This window comes from Stegodyphus dumicola, chromosome 4 (genome assembly GCF_044657685.1).
Source record: "Stegodyphus dumicola isolate Sdum_Otavi_A_Nest chromosome 4, ASM4465768v1".
NCBI classification, from domain to species: domain Eukaryota; kingdom Metazoa; phylum Arthropoda; class Arachnida; order Araneae; family Eresidae; genus Stegodyphus; species Stegodyphus dumicola.
This window is the reverse complement of record NC_140771.1, coordinates 219,775,260-219,792,343: the sequence shown is the minus strand read 5'-3', so window position 1 is coordinate 219,792,343 and position 17,084 is coordinate 219,775,260. Positions and strand designations below refer to the sequence as shown.

The following is a 17,084-nucleotide window of genomic DNA, read 5'->3' as shown; positions in this document are numbered from 1 at the left end:
GCAAATAATAAAAAAATTGAGAAAGCTCATTCCCTTGGTCAAGGATAACTTTTTGTTCATCTTTCTGCCTTTAGAATGTACAAGTTTTCCTCGTGAAGAGCAGGGAGCGTTTTTCTGAACATCTGGGAGGAAGCAAGGTTCGAAATACTTAGTCAATGTTCCCCAAACAGATTCGCTAGATTTCGTTTGACTAGGGAGTGAAGGATATTCGGCGGCGTCATTTACTGGTTTGTGAAAAGGAGATATTTCGCATCTTTGTTTCATTTTAGCTTTTTGACGGTCATAAGTCACGAATAAAAAGGTTTTCTGAAAGAAGGGTGTCGAGTGAATTCTTTGAACCAAATTAAAAAAGGCAGGACTGATCTTATCTCCGTTTTGTTTTCGGAAGTTAACAGAGGTTGAATTATGTTTCTCACGAGTTCGGGTGGCACACTTTGCAGGCTTTAAATTGACATTTTTTTTGGCAGCATTTCTATCTCTGTTTGCTTCGGGGGCACTGCAAATAATAAAAAAATTGAGAAAGCTCATTCCCTTGGTCAAGGATAACTTTTTGTTCATCTTTCTGCCTTTAGAATGTAGGTCGGCAAAGATGCGAGATTTGTTCGAGAAGAGAAACTACTAGAATTTGTCTGATTCTGAAAAGAGAAGAAGTAGGAAGCATTTGGCTCCATATTTAGCGGAGAGAACTGTTTATGGATACCGAACTTTACTCAATGTAGGCCTGAACCACTGAGGGCACTTCATGCTTGGAAGCCAGTCCTTTTGCATATCAACACAATAATGGAGTCTAGCAGTTGTATTGCTTCTGAGAGATCTCCGCCATCGCATCTATTAAACAATTAAAAGCATTTTCGATCGTGGATCGTTGTATACAAAAATCATGGAAAGAGCAGATGCTTCGAAAATTTGAGCTGTAACTCCTAAAAAGGGTCTTTTATCTAAAGGAAAGAAACCAAAGGAAGAAACATTCGGTCTAACAAGTTAGCTAACATATTACGGACGACTTCTATTACATTACTTTCTCGTTATTCTTGGGGACTGAACAATTGATTTTTTATTACGCGTGTGAACCCTATTATAAAAACACAATGCCTAATGTATGGCAGAAATCATGAAGCAGTGCAATAGAAAAAAATATTTCTTCAGTATATCTATGTGGTACCGTTGTACCTGCTACAGATTCTACAGGTTATCAGCTGCTGGTGCTAATGACATCTCAATCAAGACTCTAACCACATTTACAGATAAAATATTGACAAAACGATCAACCCATTTGTCAAGTAGTCTCCGAACTCACTTTCAATAATTCTAACTGTCGAGGGGGGATATAGATGGCTAGCCTCACTTATTTTACTTTGCCACTAGTCATCTCAGATGGATTAAGTACACCAGTATCAAAGCATATTGGAGCTCAGTATGCACGAATAATGCTGTATACATGCTATGGAGCCGCTACTGCACGACGTCGGATGCGTCGATCTATGCGTTGTAATTTTTGTCTTCGGGTTACAAACGACTTTTCAATCTAACCAGTCATGTTAGTTTGTTTTCTTATTATATCATAATATGAACTAAATGGTTTGCTCATGCTGAATTTATGCCACAGTAAGGAAAAGAAACAGAATTTTCACGTGTCAAATACAAATTTTAGTAACACATTACTTTGGGGAAAACAGTTATGGATGAAATTTAAAAGCTATTTTCAACCTTTCAACCCAATCATGACATAAAAACAACAGGAAAACGAAACATAGATGCATTGTTCTTAAAAAGTTTTAAGGGGACTCATACACCTTAAACCCCTTATGCTCTTCGAATATGTGACTGTTGCAAGAATAGGGATAACTTATTGATTTTAAAAGCAATTACTTCCAACTTTTTACAGCTGACTACATAATATAGCCGCTTTCTGAAATAGTCATCAGAAAGTTTGTGTTGCCAAAAATATTTTAATAATTTAATCCGCTTTGTGACAAAATTTTTCGTCATGTTTCGAACTTGCGCGCACAGTTTAAAACATTCTGTTGCATAATTTAATTCTATATTTAATATATAACATTTATAACATTTGGAAACTACTGTGAACCTAAAATTCTAAAAATTTTATGTTAAATTTTTATTTTATTATGAGTTGAGTTTATAAAATGTATTTTGTTAAACAAAATCTGTAATGTTTTCGTCCATAAATTTTTTCAATATTAAAATATTCATCAGATTTTTGGTTCAGTTAGAAAATAGTGCCCATATAAAGAATTCCATCCAATTTCAAGGATGTACTATTAGCCATTTTTAAAATATCATGCGCGCAAGGTGGAAACATGGCGAAATATGTTGTCACAAAGGAGATTAATTTACAAAAATATTTGTGGCAACACAAACTTTATGGTTACTAGTTTCAAAAGCAGCTATATCACGTAGTCAGCTGTAAAAGGTTGGAAGTAATTGCTTTTAAAATAAATAAAATATCCCAATTCTTGCAACAGTTGCATATTCGAAGATCATAAGGGGTTTAAGGTGTATGGGCCCCTTAAAGAAAATTGATTAAAATTAATTGACTTGCCACCTCTTTTATCACAAATGATAAATAACCTCAATTTCCGAAATGACGAAGTTTGTATAACTGGTTTTATCAAGCACAGCGTGAAATTTATACAGCGCTACTTCAAAATGTTTGCGGTATTTCACGTTTTCTTTAGCTACGTAAAAATATTGCGTTATGTTATAGAAAAATTTATCTTCGAAAATCTAAAAACACGTAGAAGCATTTCGAAAGAGCAGATTTGACATTACCCACTTACATTTTGATTTCCCTTTAAAACGCTTAGACCATACAATCAAAAGCGAGATCTTTGTGAAGAAAAGAAAGGATTGTAATACTCAATTATTTGAACATTTACTTGTTTAATACGCCCTTAAATAAAATGCTAATACTCTAACCGTATTTATAATATGTACCAATGTATCAGTCATATGTTTTTGTACTTGCCACAGAAGTTAATTGCAGAGAATTTATATTAGATGAAACAGGTTCTATGAAATAATGTAATATTTTAAGCTTCAAGGTTATTTAACTCAAATTCTGAATTTTCAGCTTATAATTCTACTGCGTGGTTTTAATACTTCTAGCTCACTTTGTCACCGACGTATTCAGACGGAACCATTAAAGATTCAGTCTTTACTGTTCTTAAATATTCAAAACTATTTTCCAACGGTCTTTGTTTTTTTAACCATTTAAATAACCAGTCTGTAGTTAAATACTTTTCTTTAAACAAATAAGAAACCAAAAGTCTTTTCCTAATAGCTATGGTATATTTAATGGTGAAAAATGAAGCTGAAAAACCATCAAAATATCATTTGTTATCTAGTTAGTGCAAAAGTAAATTATAAAAAGGTAATTTCTTATCAAAGAAGTCTGAATTATTTTTAATACAGCGTTCGATCGAAAAAAAAAGATTAACTCTTCAAATTAATTCCACACATTTACATAAATGCTTTCATAGTAAAGGCATATTTTAATTGCTTGGGGACTTTTTGAAAACTCCAAAGCGATGTTTATTCAAAGCTACAGAGTTATTTTTATCCGCCATATTTGCAAAATGCAATATAAAAGTGTTCATAAAACTATTGAATTTTATTCATCGAAAGGACTGCAATATTACCATACTAACTAAGAGGATCGTTAACGTGAATACCGATTATAATAGTAAAGATATATTCTACAACTGTTCACGTACACAAATAAATTAAAGTAAATAAATTCAAAACTCTTCAAACCGATTACAGTAGTAAAGATATATTCCACAGCTGTTTACGTACCCAAATAAATTAAAGTAAATAAATTCAAAACTCTTCAAACCGATTACAGTAGTAAAGATATATTCCACAGCTGTTCACGTACCCAAATAAATTAAAGTAAATAAATTCAAAACTCTTCAAATATACTTTAAGGTCTCAGTGTTGAAAGAAAGTTTTTTCTGTAAAGTCATTGGAGAAACAGAATCCACATACAAGCATATCTCATGTAAAAGTTCTTCGTAATGTTACTTTACGCAGATATTCTATCTTAAAATTCAAAATTTGAAGCAAACCGGCAAATTCGACTGGTAATGCTTTGGCAACCACATTTGATTGTATTTATGCAAATGTATTACAAATTTTAAGCTATTTAAAAAATTCCTTTGGTGTCACACCGGCATTAGGCCATGTTATAGTCTTAGGATGTCGGCTAAGCGTGAAACAGGTCAGGTTTTTTTTAAAGGAAACAATATTCAATTTTTTTTTATTTTAATATTATTAATTTTTTTATTATTAGTTTTCTGATGTGAAGATTACTTAATCTTGCCTATTGATAAGATTTATATAATCTGTTTCAAAATTGTCCACCGTGTTTTAAGGATATTACAGTAGTCTCTAAATTTATTATATACTGTTACGAAATGACCAGGTGAGGTAAAATAGCTTAGATTGCAGATTTGGCGCAAAATTGCCCATTTGGCAACGTTTGGCGACAAAATTGGCGATATGCCATAAACGGAGAGAGAATGTTCTAGAACAAATTCTTACCGGTTTGCCCCAGAATGTTCTCAAAGGCAGGTCATATCTTGACTTTATCGTGAAGAGTATCTTAAGTGAGTTGAGTTCCGAGAGCGATTGACCGAGTCGGGAGTTGTATTTAGTGTTTTGCTGTGATTTAATTAAGTCTTAGGATGTCGGCTAAGCGTGAAACTGGTCAGTTTTTTTTTAAGGGAAACAGTATTCAATTTTTCAATTTTTTTATTTTCATATTATTAATTTTTCGAATAAAATAAGTTTGTGGTAGAATTCGCGGTCGTAATAGTTTCTCCCGTGCTGGATAAGTCTTTACCGTTACAGCCTGAAGGCTGTGTTGCTGATTGTTTCAGCGTGTTTGTCGTAGTTTTTCGACGACTGTAAACGTTTCTTTCCAAACTGTCCTGAGTAATACTGGCTGATAAATTGTGTTTTGATTCTTAATCAAGTGATGTCATCACTCACTCCAAATCCAAGAACCCGTAGAGTGCAACAATACAATACATTTTCTCAGTGTTTGAAACTTTTCATTGTCGTAATGAAACCGTAATTATTAATAATCGCACAAATACGTAAAGTCAGAAAAGGAGTCGCCAACATTTAATTTTAAATTTTAAGCTAGAAATGATTTATGCTGACAAAATAACCTGCAAAATCACGCAACAGGACCAAACTAGATTTTTTTTCAACAACAGTTAACTGAGTTTGAAAACCAAAGGAAAGGTTCCTATGGAAAATGAAACGTCTACTCCAAAGAAGACACAAAAAGTGAAAGAGCGAAAAATGTAATGCTTCATAGATTTCAGGGCGTATAGAATAAAAGCATAAACTTTTATCCCTAATGGGGATTCAAAAAGATAATTGTTTTGTCTTAATATTCATTTTACTGCTGTGGTTTGCAATCAAAACTGCATTAGCTTCACATTAGTCTTTAATGAATTAAAAAATCCTAATATGGAGGTCTTTAGATGTTAACGGAAATGTTACAGTTACCTTTAATGATAATCCTGATCACATAAATATAAGATTACATATACTGGAAATATATTATGTGTGTATACTTGGATATATTATACTATAATATTCGATTATTAAGTATTGTAATTATAGGTTATGTTTTATCATTACACTATAACATTATTATATATTACATTATTATACGTATAGTACTTGCACTTTATACATGATGTCAACATCCGAAATAACAATTTTAAGTACATGATAGCTAAATATTTTACTTTACTTACATTAATATTTCGGCCAGGATCATCTTCCACTAACTGTCTAGCGATATCTTTGCACTGCGTGAGATCGGCATCCGCCATTTTCGCATCGTTCTCCCAATAGCGACTGGCTGAGTGGCCGTATATTGCAGCAGGAGTAGCATGAGTTACTCTTGTGGTAGTTACAAGACCTGTCGATTTACCTTGAAGGTGAAAAATAAAATTCGTTATCTCTGATATTTATAGCTTCTTTCGTTACAAAATATACCAGTGCATTCATAAAATAATGAAATAAATTTCAGGTACTAACGCTGTAATGCTAATGAAGTTCTCCGTGTTAATAACAATTCAATTTAAAAAAACATATTTCGGTTTCAGTATAGCATTAGAAAATATTACATCTCAAAGGCAACATCATGAAGGAAGCATCCAAACAAGATGGAACTTGCAATCATGTGTATACCGCAATGGAATATACAAATGATTACCATTTCAGCGCTCTTTACAATTCATATATTGAGGTGAGAAAGTTTATCGTTTTGAATAAGGTGTATTGCTCTCTCGTGAAATTTTTTGCTTGTACAGCTACAGTTTTCCTCGTAAAAAACCCGAGCATCTTTCGAGCACGTTTCTGAGTTCAATCGAGGCAGAATTGTTGCCCACACACACATTATCCTTTCGGGAAATCGATCCATCGTGTCAGACGTAGCCAAAAAACAGTCATGCGAATTTGGAATTGGAGGATGCACGAGAGAACGACTAACGGACAACAGCAATCGTAACTGCCTCGTCACATCGTTGAATTGTGCGCATGGCCCTGATAGAGCGCACTGCTAAATCTGAAACCATATCACAACGGGAAAGGGGTTTGGAAAACCAACAATTGGTGAAAGCAAGAGTTCTACATTTACGTCTACAGTACAATGTCTGAACTGTGCGCATGAAATTAAACTGCTGGCCATTTCAAAGGCAACATCATGAAGGAAACATCCAAACAAGATGAAACTTGCAATCATGTGTATACCGCAATAGAATATACAAATGATTACCATTTCAACGCACGAGCACATCATAGTAGGGGACTGCAGCGCACTAGATGTCTGTTGTTTCGCTTACCTTTAAACCACAGGCTTTTGTGTTTGCAATGAACGCGAAGATGCACATTCAAATGGCTTGACATTGTGTTTATGAACGAATTACGCTTCTGCATGCAGTACCAGGATGGTCGGATTATAGTTTAGAGACACCGTGGATAGACTGCTCGGTTGTTGTGTTATGCATTGTAATACTGGTCTGCACTAGATATTATGGTGTGGGTTGCTATTGGATTCCACTTCCGGCTCTCCCCCGGTACGCACGTACATTTACCAGCCGATGCTTCATCTCTGAGGTTTTTCAGCCTGTTCTCGTTCTTTACCTTAACGCTTACCTTCATTACTACATTTTAACAGGACGATGCATGGTCACACATTGCACGCAATGTTCAAGCTTTGTTCTTAACCGACCGTATTGCTCTGTTACCCTGACCAATCCCTTCTGTTCCTGTATCGTCCATCGAGCATGTCTGGTCAATGATTAGAGAACTGCATGCCACACCTGCAGGTGCACCAAATCAACTTGGCTACACCTGGAGGCAGCTTGGGTTGCTCTTCCCCAACAAAACATGCAGAGCTTCTTTCACTCAACGCCTCGGCGTGTAGCAGTGGTTGCTGAGAAATATGTAGGCAACATTCATTACTGATTTTTTCGTGTTCCTGACCTCAAAGGAGGCTGTATTTCAAATCAAGTAACACTGACACTGATCTCTGAAATAAATTCGGCTTTAATGTCTCTTGTCCTTCCTTCTTCATGTTGCATTCTGGATTTCTAGCAGTACATTTAATTAATAATAATTTATAATCTTTAGAAAAATAATTGCAAAACATAATAACTGATTTACGTTTAGTAGAATTTAATGTTAATAGCAACAGGAACACACAGACTACTTCCGTCAACACCAGAATTCTATCGTACTCTAAAAATACAGTAGAAAAATCCGTTTTAAGTAAAAAAAACATACGGATATAATGCCAGGATTATACACCTGGGAACACAGACTTTTACCTGTTTCCTTTTTGATGCACAATTATTTTCAAGTAGGAAGATTCGAGAAATCTTCTACAGTAGAGATATGTGTAATATATGGTTTTAGAAATTTAAATTGTTGATTATTGTAACATTATAAATTTTAAGAAGACTTACAAAATATCATTAAGAAGTACATATTATCATCAAATAATTATAATATCTATGGCAAGGAATACATTTCATTCACATGTAATGTATGTAAAATGAAAAGTGTAACATTTGAAAAATCTTTTATTAATGAAGCAAGCAAAGAACATTTAATCTGAAGCTTCCGATTAAAATATCGTATGCTCAGCTGCAATCTAGAGCTTCCAACTCAGGTATTAATTCAGAGCAAATGAACAACGAACCGTACAAATACTTTATTTCTCTTTTAAAACGTAAATAAAATCGATTTTCTCCATCTAATGAAAACGTGTCTTTTCCTAAACTGTAATTAGCTGCCAAGAACCGCACGCCTCGAAGACGATCATGCATATGGAGACTTCTGATACTCCACTATATTTAAATTTTGTCAAAAAAAAAGAAACTTAGATTAGCGTAGATATTGAATAAAGCAGTATCGACTTTATGGGCAATCCGAAATAGAACTCCCTTCTTCCGAAATTAATTTGGGTTTTCTTGTACGAACTAAAGGAACTGTTGTAATCATAAAAAATTTCGGGTATCATATTTCAAAGAAAATATCCATTTTAACAGATATCAAATGCAAGTTAACGATGTTTGGGCGTGACAGCTGTACGTAAAGACAGAAAAAAGGACTCTTTTTCTCAAAACGGATTACAGAATGGATTTAAAATGGATATAGAAGAAAATTTTTCGTGACGTCTGTACGTACGTATGTATGTATCTCTCACAAATCATAAACGAATAGCCTCAGAACGATAAAATTTTGTATATAAGAAAGAACTGCTAGTAACATGTAGTTCTGCATCTACCTTTTGGGTTCAAATCGGCCGCGCCTGAAGTATATATATATATATATGCCGAGAGAGAGAAAGAGAGCCTCTCAAAAACATTGTCCTTGGCTTTTATTACTTAAATATGATCATAGACATAAAATATAATTTATATAGTTACATTAAAAAAAGGTATAGAATTTTATGAAATCAAGAAATCAATATTAAAATATTCAAGGTAGTAAACAAATACAAAACTTACATTTTTATACGGTCCATGTACAGAAAAATTCTTAATTAGCAAAATGTGGTCCATACACTAATAAGGTCATACATAAAATTTCAGCATTTTATTAAAGAATCCGCAGAGATATAAAATTATATGAATGTTGATTTAAACCACTTATCTGTGCCTACGCATGATTTCGGTAAGCATAGTTTTGTAAATTTGTAAATACAATTAATGATGAGAACCATACTTTATATGCTTATTATGCATTTCTGCATCCCGTCATCTGCAATCTATATGTATGTATTGATATTTTAATTTATGATAAATCCCTTATGAACTTTGTTTAAACATACCTTTGAGAATTTTTACAGGGTGATCAGCGAATAAGCCCTGATTTCAAAATTAAATATCTCTACAACAAAAATCGATAGAATTATGAGGTAAACTGTACATTTATTAGCAAAACTGTAAAAATGGTGTACAAAAGTTTAGAAAATTTAGTTACGAAAATCGTTAACAGATGGCGCTCTGCGCTGAAAACTCTTTCTCTGAAAGGAGTCAAAAAATTAATTAAAAAAATAAAGTGAAGCAGCCTTTTCAATCAAAATACAATTTTTTCGAAATGTTCACCGTTTGAAACAATGAGGTGGCGTAAACGAACAATGAAATTTGACATCGCGTCTTGCAATGTCTCCACGGAAATAAAATCACATGCAACACCAATCAAGCTCATCTAGAGTAGCCGGATTGTTTCGATAGACAGCGTCTTTCAATATGCCCCACAGAAAGAAGTCACAAGGACTCAGATCAGGGGAATATGGAGGCCAAGCTATTCCTGTGTCAGTAAATTGAGGATAATCTAACGCAATTATTCTATTCCCAAAGTATTCATGAAGAAAGTGAAAAACTTTACTTGTTCGATGTGGTCGAGCCCCATCTTGCAGGAACCAGTCAATACCTGGTCAATCCTCCAACGCTAGTTGAGTGCTGACAAATTGTTCCAAAATTGTAATGTAACGTTCAGTAGTTATCGTTTCTCGTACGAAAAAGGGTCCGATAATGCCTCTGGCGCATACCGTAGGCCATGTCATAACTTTAGGCAAATGCAGTGCTTTTTCTTCAGACAAATGAGAACTTTCGGTACCCCAAAATCTCCAGATTTGTTTATTAACGATTCCATTCAAATTAAAATGTGCCATTCAAATGAACCAGATGCAGCTCACATCAAATCTGTCGTTGTCGATCATTGTTAGAATCTGATTCGCAAAGTCAACCCTTTGTTGCACAGCTTTCATGGGTATGGCCTGATGACTTCGGATTTTGTATGGAAACAGCCGTAGGCTATTTTGAAATATTTTTTGTGTGCTCATTTACTTTAAACCTGTCTCTGATGCAATCCGCCGGATGCTTTTCCTAGGATTTTGCTCAACAAATCCAGAAACTTTGGCTGCATTAGGAGTGACTATAGTTTGCTTAGGCCCAACATCTCCCTTTCGATCATCAGCCACGCTGCCAGTTCATTCGAATTTCGCGAAGAGCATGCGAATGGTTTTCGCATTGGGTCCAACTGGAACATTGAATCGGTTTTAAAAACTGCGACGTGTTGCCATGTTCTAATCGGTGAAATTCCAGAACCAAACTACACGTTGTTCAATGGAATACATTGTTTCACTTTCTACGCTAGCCTCTTTTCACTAGCCAATAGTTGTACTGATCACTTTCGACTTCGAAGCACATTTTAAAGGCTATTGAGAGGTCATTGCGATTAGAGCTCCATCTGTTAACGATTTTCATAACTAAATTTTATAAACTTTTGTAAACCGTTTTTACAGTTTTGCTAATATACAGTTTACCGCACAATTCTATCGATCTTTGTTGTAGAGATATTTAATTTTAAAATCAGGGCTTATTTGCTGATCACCCTGTATGACAAAATGCTGAAATTTTCTACATGACCCAATCGTTGTATGCAGCACATTTTGCTAATTGAGAATTTTTCTGTACGGGGAACATACACAAATGTAAATTTTGTACTTCTTTAAATTTGTTTCCCTGAAAATTATACTTTCTGCTTTGAGGACTAAGAAATGTACCTTCTTGCCCGCTGCCCTAGTAAGGTAATTGCTTGTTTTCGTGGACAAAATCTTATTTTAATTGTATTTTTTTAACTCATTTTAATTGTGTTTGGTGTTTTTCTATATTTTCAAGTTTTTAATGAAGATGTTTTGAATTTTTATGTATTTTTGCCTTGCCGTAACGGGAGAACTGAATTGATTGAATGAGAATTATATCTCTAATAAAATTCGAGGAAATAAGTTTAAATGAAATGCATCAAAAATGTGCGTAATTTAATAGGCCGTACAAGGAAGTCATGTGGCGTCCACATGAGATTTTTGGTATTAAATTTGGCGTCAAATTACTGTTTAAATTCTACTAAGTTCAAAATCTAGCATATATAGCATATATCAGGTTGCTTATATTTTCACTATTTTTTAAATGTCACATTGTTGTGTTTTTCTCCTAAATAAATACCGATATATGTTTCTTCCTGTAACTCGAAAAAAAAAAAAAAAAAAAAGATTATAAGATGTTATTATATAAAATATTTTTAAGCCAGTGACACTTGCTGCCATAAATCTTTTATTTCGGTATGTTATGGAAAATTGTTATGTATTATTTTGTTGTGTACAATTATTATATATTATTTTACTGTGTATAAGTTTTTCTTAGTATTTATATTATTTTACTGTGTATAAGTTTTTCTTAGTATTTATATTATTTTACTGTGTATAAGTTTTTCTTAGTATTTATATTATTTTACTGTGTATAAGTTTTTCTTAGTATTTATATTATTTTACTGTGAACAATGAATTTATAATGTTCGTATTTAAGAATTAATGTATAATATTTAGTATTGTTTAAACTTTAACTCAATTACGGCAAAGCTCCTTTAAGCTTAGCTGAAGGTGGGATTCAGAAAAAAGGGCGATGCTTGCTACTTCCGCTTCCCACGAAGCGGTCAGTTGCGGCCAGCGGTCAATTGCGGCCGCGAACAAAGCACAAAACCTTTGGTCTTTTCTAACGAGACTGCAAATAGAGAAAAACGTATTTATAAAGAAACGCATTCATGGGACTTTTAATACTATACCCTATTATTCTCCGTCGAGGTGTGGTAGTCCATGCCAAACACAGCAAGTTTACGCTTCGTGAATAAAACGAGGATCCTTAACTGAGTGGCGCGTAATACTCTAAGACTTAAAGTACAGCCTTAATGCGAAGTACAGCCTCCATTGTAAATGAAAATGCTGTTTGATAAGATCTTCTCACGTAATGTAAGCTCGTATCCATTTACCGAGTAGATAAGAGTAATAACACTGTCAGTAATTCAACCTAGAGTCAGTTCGCAGTAAACTGACTCTAGGTGATGGCAAAGGTGTTGTATATTTTCTTCCCATCTTCAAACTGAATATGAGCAAGGTTTTGCCTTAAGTCCTAAGTAATTGCGTTTCCTGAAAATCCTGTATGAGTAGGTGTGCTAAGAAAGCACTAGCCTAGAATGCTTTGAGATCATGAAACGGTTTAGTCTAATTGGCTTCATATAAAGTTACAAACCTACGTCTTAACCTTTTTTCTTTCAGCTTGAAAATACTTGTATGTACTCGTATATTAAATGGATTAAAATTTGCAGACTAAGGGGCATAAGTTATACGTTTACCGAAATTCGCCTAATCATTGTTCGTGTGCTCAATAAGACTTGTAAAGAAGATTTGGTTATTTAGAAGCAGGAAACATCAAAAATGAGCATTGTTCTCACCAGGACTCGAAGCTGGATCTCTCGGTACGCGCCGAGTGTGCTACCGTTAAACCACGAAGACATGCAAAAAGAGAGGGAAAAAATACCTTATGGCCTTAAATTATATCTACAACATGGTTCCACACCACATTTCAAAATTTCTGTTTACATCCCTCAATTTCTTTAGTTACTACTTCGGAAACGTAAGTTTTTAATGGAAGAAGTGTTGTAACGTTCATGTCCATCTAACAAGAATGCAGTGTTAAATATCACGCACGTTTTTGCTTATGATTCTTAAACTCCAGTGTTTGTTAATTGAGTTGAAACCATAGCTTGTATTCTTCATTTCCTCCTTTTTACTTGAAACAATTGTTTGATAGCATTGTATTTATTTATTAAAACTATTACGATACTTTTTATTTAACGTTCCTTGGTTTATTTTAATCACTAAGATCATTCAGTTTTTACATGTTCGTGGAGTTAGAGAAACAAAAACAGTATCCGATGTATCTGATAAAAACAAAAAAATCTTCCGATTGCTTCATTACAAGTTCATGAATTATTCATCTTTCATTCGCACATGTTTGGAGTTGCAACGTGTGGCTCGTGAAAAGCACGGTTTTCCATCTATTTAATTATATTAATCAATCAAGCTGGTTTTTAATCCTGTTGAAAATGGGTATACCAGCTGGATGCTTATTAGTTACCAGCGTGTGGGTGAACACTATGATATGCTTTTTTTGGTTTGGCGTGGTATTTAATAACATAGCTAAGGGATATCCCAGTTACAATTAATTCACCAAAAATTATTCTTAGATGTAGGTAGATGACCATGACCTATGAGGAAGAAACGTACAAGTACATACGGTAATGCTATGAGCATGGAAATATGCTATGAAATATACGTGCTACGCAAAAGAAAGTTTTTCTTGCACTTTTAGCGAAATCGGAAATATTTGCGTGAAGAGAACTGGCAGTTTTAAAGCTATTTAAAATGTTTTCAGAATGTGAACAAGTTGTAGAGTTTACCCTGTTTGAATACTTTTATCCTGTTTGAAGGTAATAAAGATGATTTAAATAAAGTTGTTTCAACAATGAATTCTATTAATCCTGCTATTCAGCTCACTTTTGAACTTGAGACTTGCAATTCTCTTCCGTTTCTCGACATTCTGGTCACACGTAACACATCCAACTTCAGTACTACGGTTTACCGTAAACATTCATCGGTTTGCCTTCCAACACACTTTAAATCATGTCATTCGACTAAACGGAAAACATAGGTCCTATGTTTTCCGTGCTCTTCAAGTTTGCTCCTCCAAACTATCCCTTGATGAAGAACTAAATTATTTAAAAGCAATAGCTATTGACAGGAGCTTTTCACCCAACATTATTAATTAAGCAGTTAAAAAATTCTCATCTTAACACACTAAAAGGCACAGTCTTGTTTTAGGAGATTATAAAAATTCTGTTGTCATTTCCTACTTTCCATCAATTAGCTAATTAATTAGCTTAATATAAATCGATTAGCTTAATATAAAGTTGCCCATAGTTTGCAGAAATTTAACTTTCGGATCGTTTATTCTCCCATCAATAAAATTCACAGTTCCATACTCAAGGACCCCATTCCGGATATGAATTCTTGGTATATTTATAGGATTCCTTGCCAGTGCGGTTTGATTTACATTGGCCAAAGTAGGAGAGCCTTAAAATTTCGCGTCAAGGAACATGAGCCATATGTTAGAAAAAAGGAAACACAGAAGTCTTCTGTTGCTCGACATTGTTGGTCCGAAAATCACATTTTCAATTTTTCTGCTGCCAAAATTATTCAAAAAACATCTTAAATTGGAGAAATGGATTTTCTAGAGGCATTTCACATTCAAAAAATCTTTCTGTTCTAGTTATCGATCCTAATTCCAATCCATCTTTGCCTTCGGCCTTTAAAGAAATTATGTTTTAGTTCTGGTTTCATCAACAGATGGCGTCACTTGCTTATTCTTGTCCAGGCTTTCTTATATTATCTAATCATTATACCCTATCTCGTTCATTTGCGGTTTTGCAGCTGATGATGATGGTTCGGTAAAACCATCGAAACTAGTCCTGTGAAAATTTTGAAAATATAACACTAATTTTTGTAATTTGACTTCTGAATTAGTAAGTTGTAGAGAATTAAGATAATTAAGATACTCGCTTCAAGTGCATTTATTGTAGCACTGATCTTTTAGCTGAAATGTACCAAGTTCGATTCCGGGTAAAGCATGATGAATTTCCTAAGCATTTTCCTGTGCAGTCTTTAACTTCTTCTCTAGGGTAACGTTTATATTTTGCGTGAAAAAATTGATAGCTCTATCAAGAGAGCAGTAAGAAATGTAAAATGCAATACATTCAAGAATTATTATTATTATTATTAAATACTATTATTTTCAGCACTAGAAGTGCTGTTACTCCAGATCTTCTTGTCTGCATCACTTTTTAAATAAACAGTTGTTTCCAACAAACATTATCACGTTATATTATTTTTAAAGAAATATTACAGTGAATATAAAACATATATAACAATACAACTAGAAGCATGTTGCCACTAAAGGTTATCTAACTGCATTGTTTTTAAAGAAATATTATAGTGAATATATATATGTGTAAAATCCCTGTCGTCCTGGTTTAATGTTTTTAAATACTAACACCTTGAAAATTTCTGATTGAAAGATTAAACTAAGGATAATTAATATCAGTATTCGTTTTATATCTTATCATTCTTTAATTGTTGACACCACTTCATACATTTTTTCGCTTTTATAACAGAAGTTTGATTTACATCATAGTCTTAAAACGTTTTTTACGTCTAGTTTACGGACATAATTAATGACTTTGCACATTTAAAAAAAAACAATCTTTTACGTTTAATTTTTAAAAACAAACAAAACAACGATCTCAAACTATGGTATCTTTTCTCATCGACGAAAGAATTTTTAACTTTAATATACACGATGTGCTGATAATAATATTTCTAAGGATAACCAGAAATTCGTTCTTTTAAAAATATTCAGACAAAATCTTTTAAAACGTTAACATAAAAGCGAATATTATGACACATAGGAATGCTAATTTAAGATTCTGATTCTCTTTAACAATAAGAAATATAATTAGAAATAGCATCATATTTTTAAAATAGTGTCAGTGTCTTTTTTAACTCCCAGGGGTGTAATTTTGAACAAAATTTGAATTAACTTACTACTGATATTTAAAAAGACCTTTTTAAACACAGGTTTGAATTTCGTTCTAGGGCAGTTAAATCCATTGCTGCGAATGTTTGCTTTTTCGCATATAATATATATTTCATTACATTTGAAAAGAAGAAAGTAATAATCCTTCGGAATTTTTTTTCTCATACATATTCGCACCCAGGTTCCACATTTACAACTTCAAAATTTGCATAACGCTATATCGACATGAATTTTAAGTGTTGGAAGCAATCAGTCACTTGGTATTCCTAAACACCTCGCTACTAACTTCGCCATAAAAGAAACAAAAAAAGTAAATATCTTCTTAAACTTTAGAAAGAGTAAACTTTTAGCGGTAGAAATGTTTTTTGAGATAAACATGCTATCCGCAATAAATGACGACTCTGACTGTCCATTCAATCATCTTAAAAAGACATAACAAAATACAGATGAAAGACCGTTGAGAATGATGTATTTAGACGACAGCTTTTTAATGAAAGTGATGTTTGCAGTAAAATTGTATTTCCAATTACATTTAGTAAGCGACATTCAACTGTACACAGTAAATGACGAATTTACCATTTTTTTTAAGAGGACGTTGTGATGATGATTAAAGTAATTACGCTGCTTTTCACTATCAGATACGATTTTTCGCTACCCATACCAAGATGCATAATTTAGCAATTTACTAAAACATAGATGCCTCATCAGAGGACCCTGTGAAGCAGATAAGTTTTGCTGACTAACTGCAAAACCTCTCACGTGTTAGGAACAGCAAAATTAACATTTGTTTTCCCTGTTTTTCTCGGATTTGGGGCACTTTAAAGACACAATTAAAAAATAAGTATGGTTTAAAAGCGTTTCAGTTTCATTAAATCAACACTATTTTTGATAACTTTAATGCTTTAAAGCATTTCAAAGTTTACGAGGTTAACTACATGTCTAGTATATCTTACGAGTACGATATTCTGTAAACCATTCACCTTTCTGAAGTGGAACCTGACAGAATTACATATACATCTTGTTTCGCTTACAGGTTTTTGA

At 33.5% G+C, this 17,084-nt stretch overlaps 1 protein-coding gene across 1 annotated transcript in view; it reads right to left on the bottom strand.

Moving 5' to 3' along the window:
- Window positions 1–17,084, bottom strand: part of LOC118197207 (alkaline phosphatase-like) — a 266,814-nt gene that overhangs the window by 36,879 nt on the left and 212,851 nt on the right. The window contains exon 4 of the mRNA XM_035368712.2: window positions 5,796–5,974. Coding sequence (XP_035224603.1) covers window positions 5,796–5,974 — 179 coding nt within the window. The remainder of the gene's footprint in view (window positions 1–5,795; window positions 5,975–17,084) is intronic.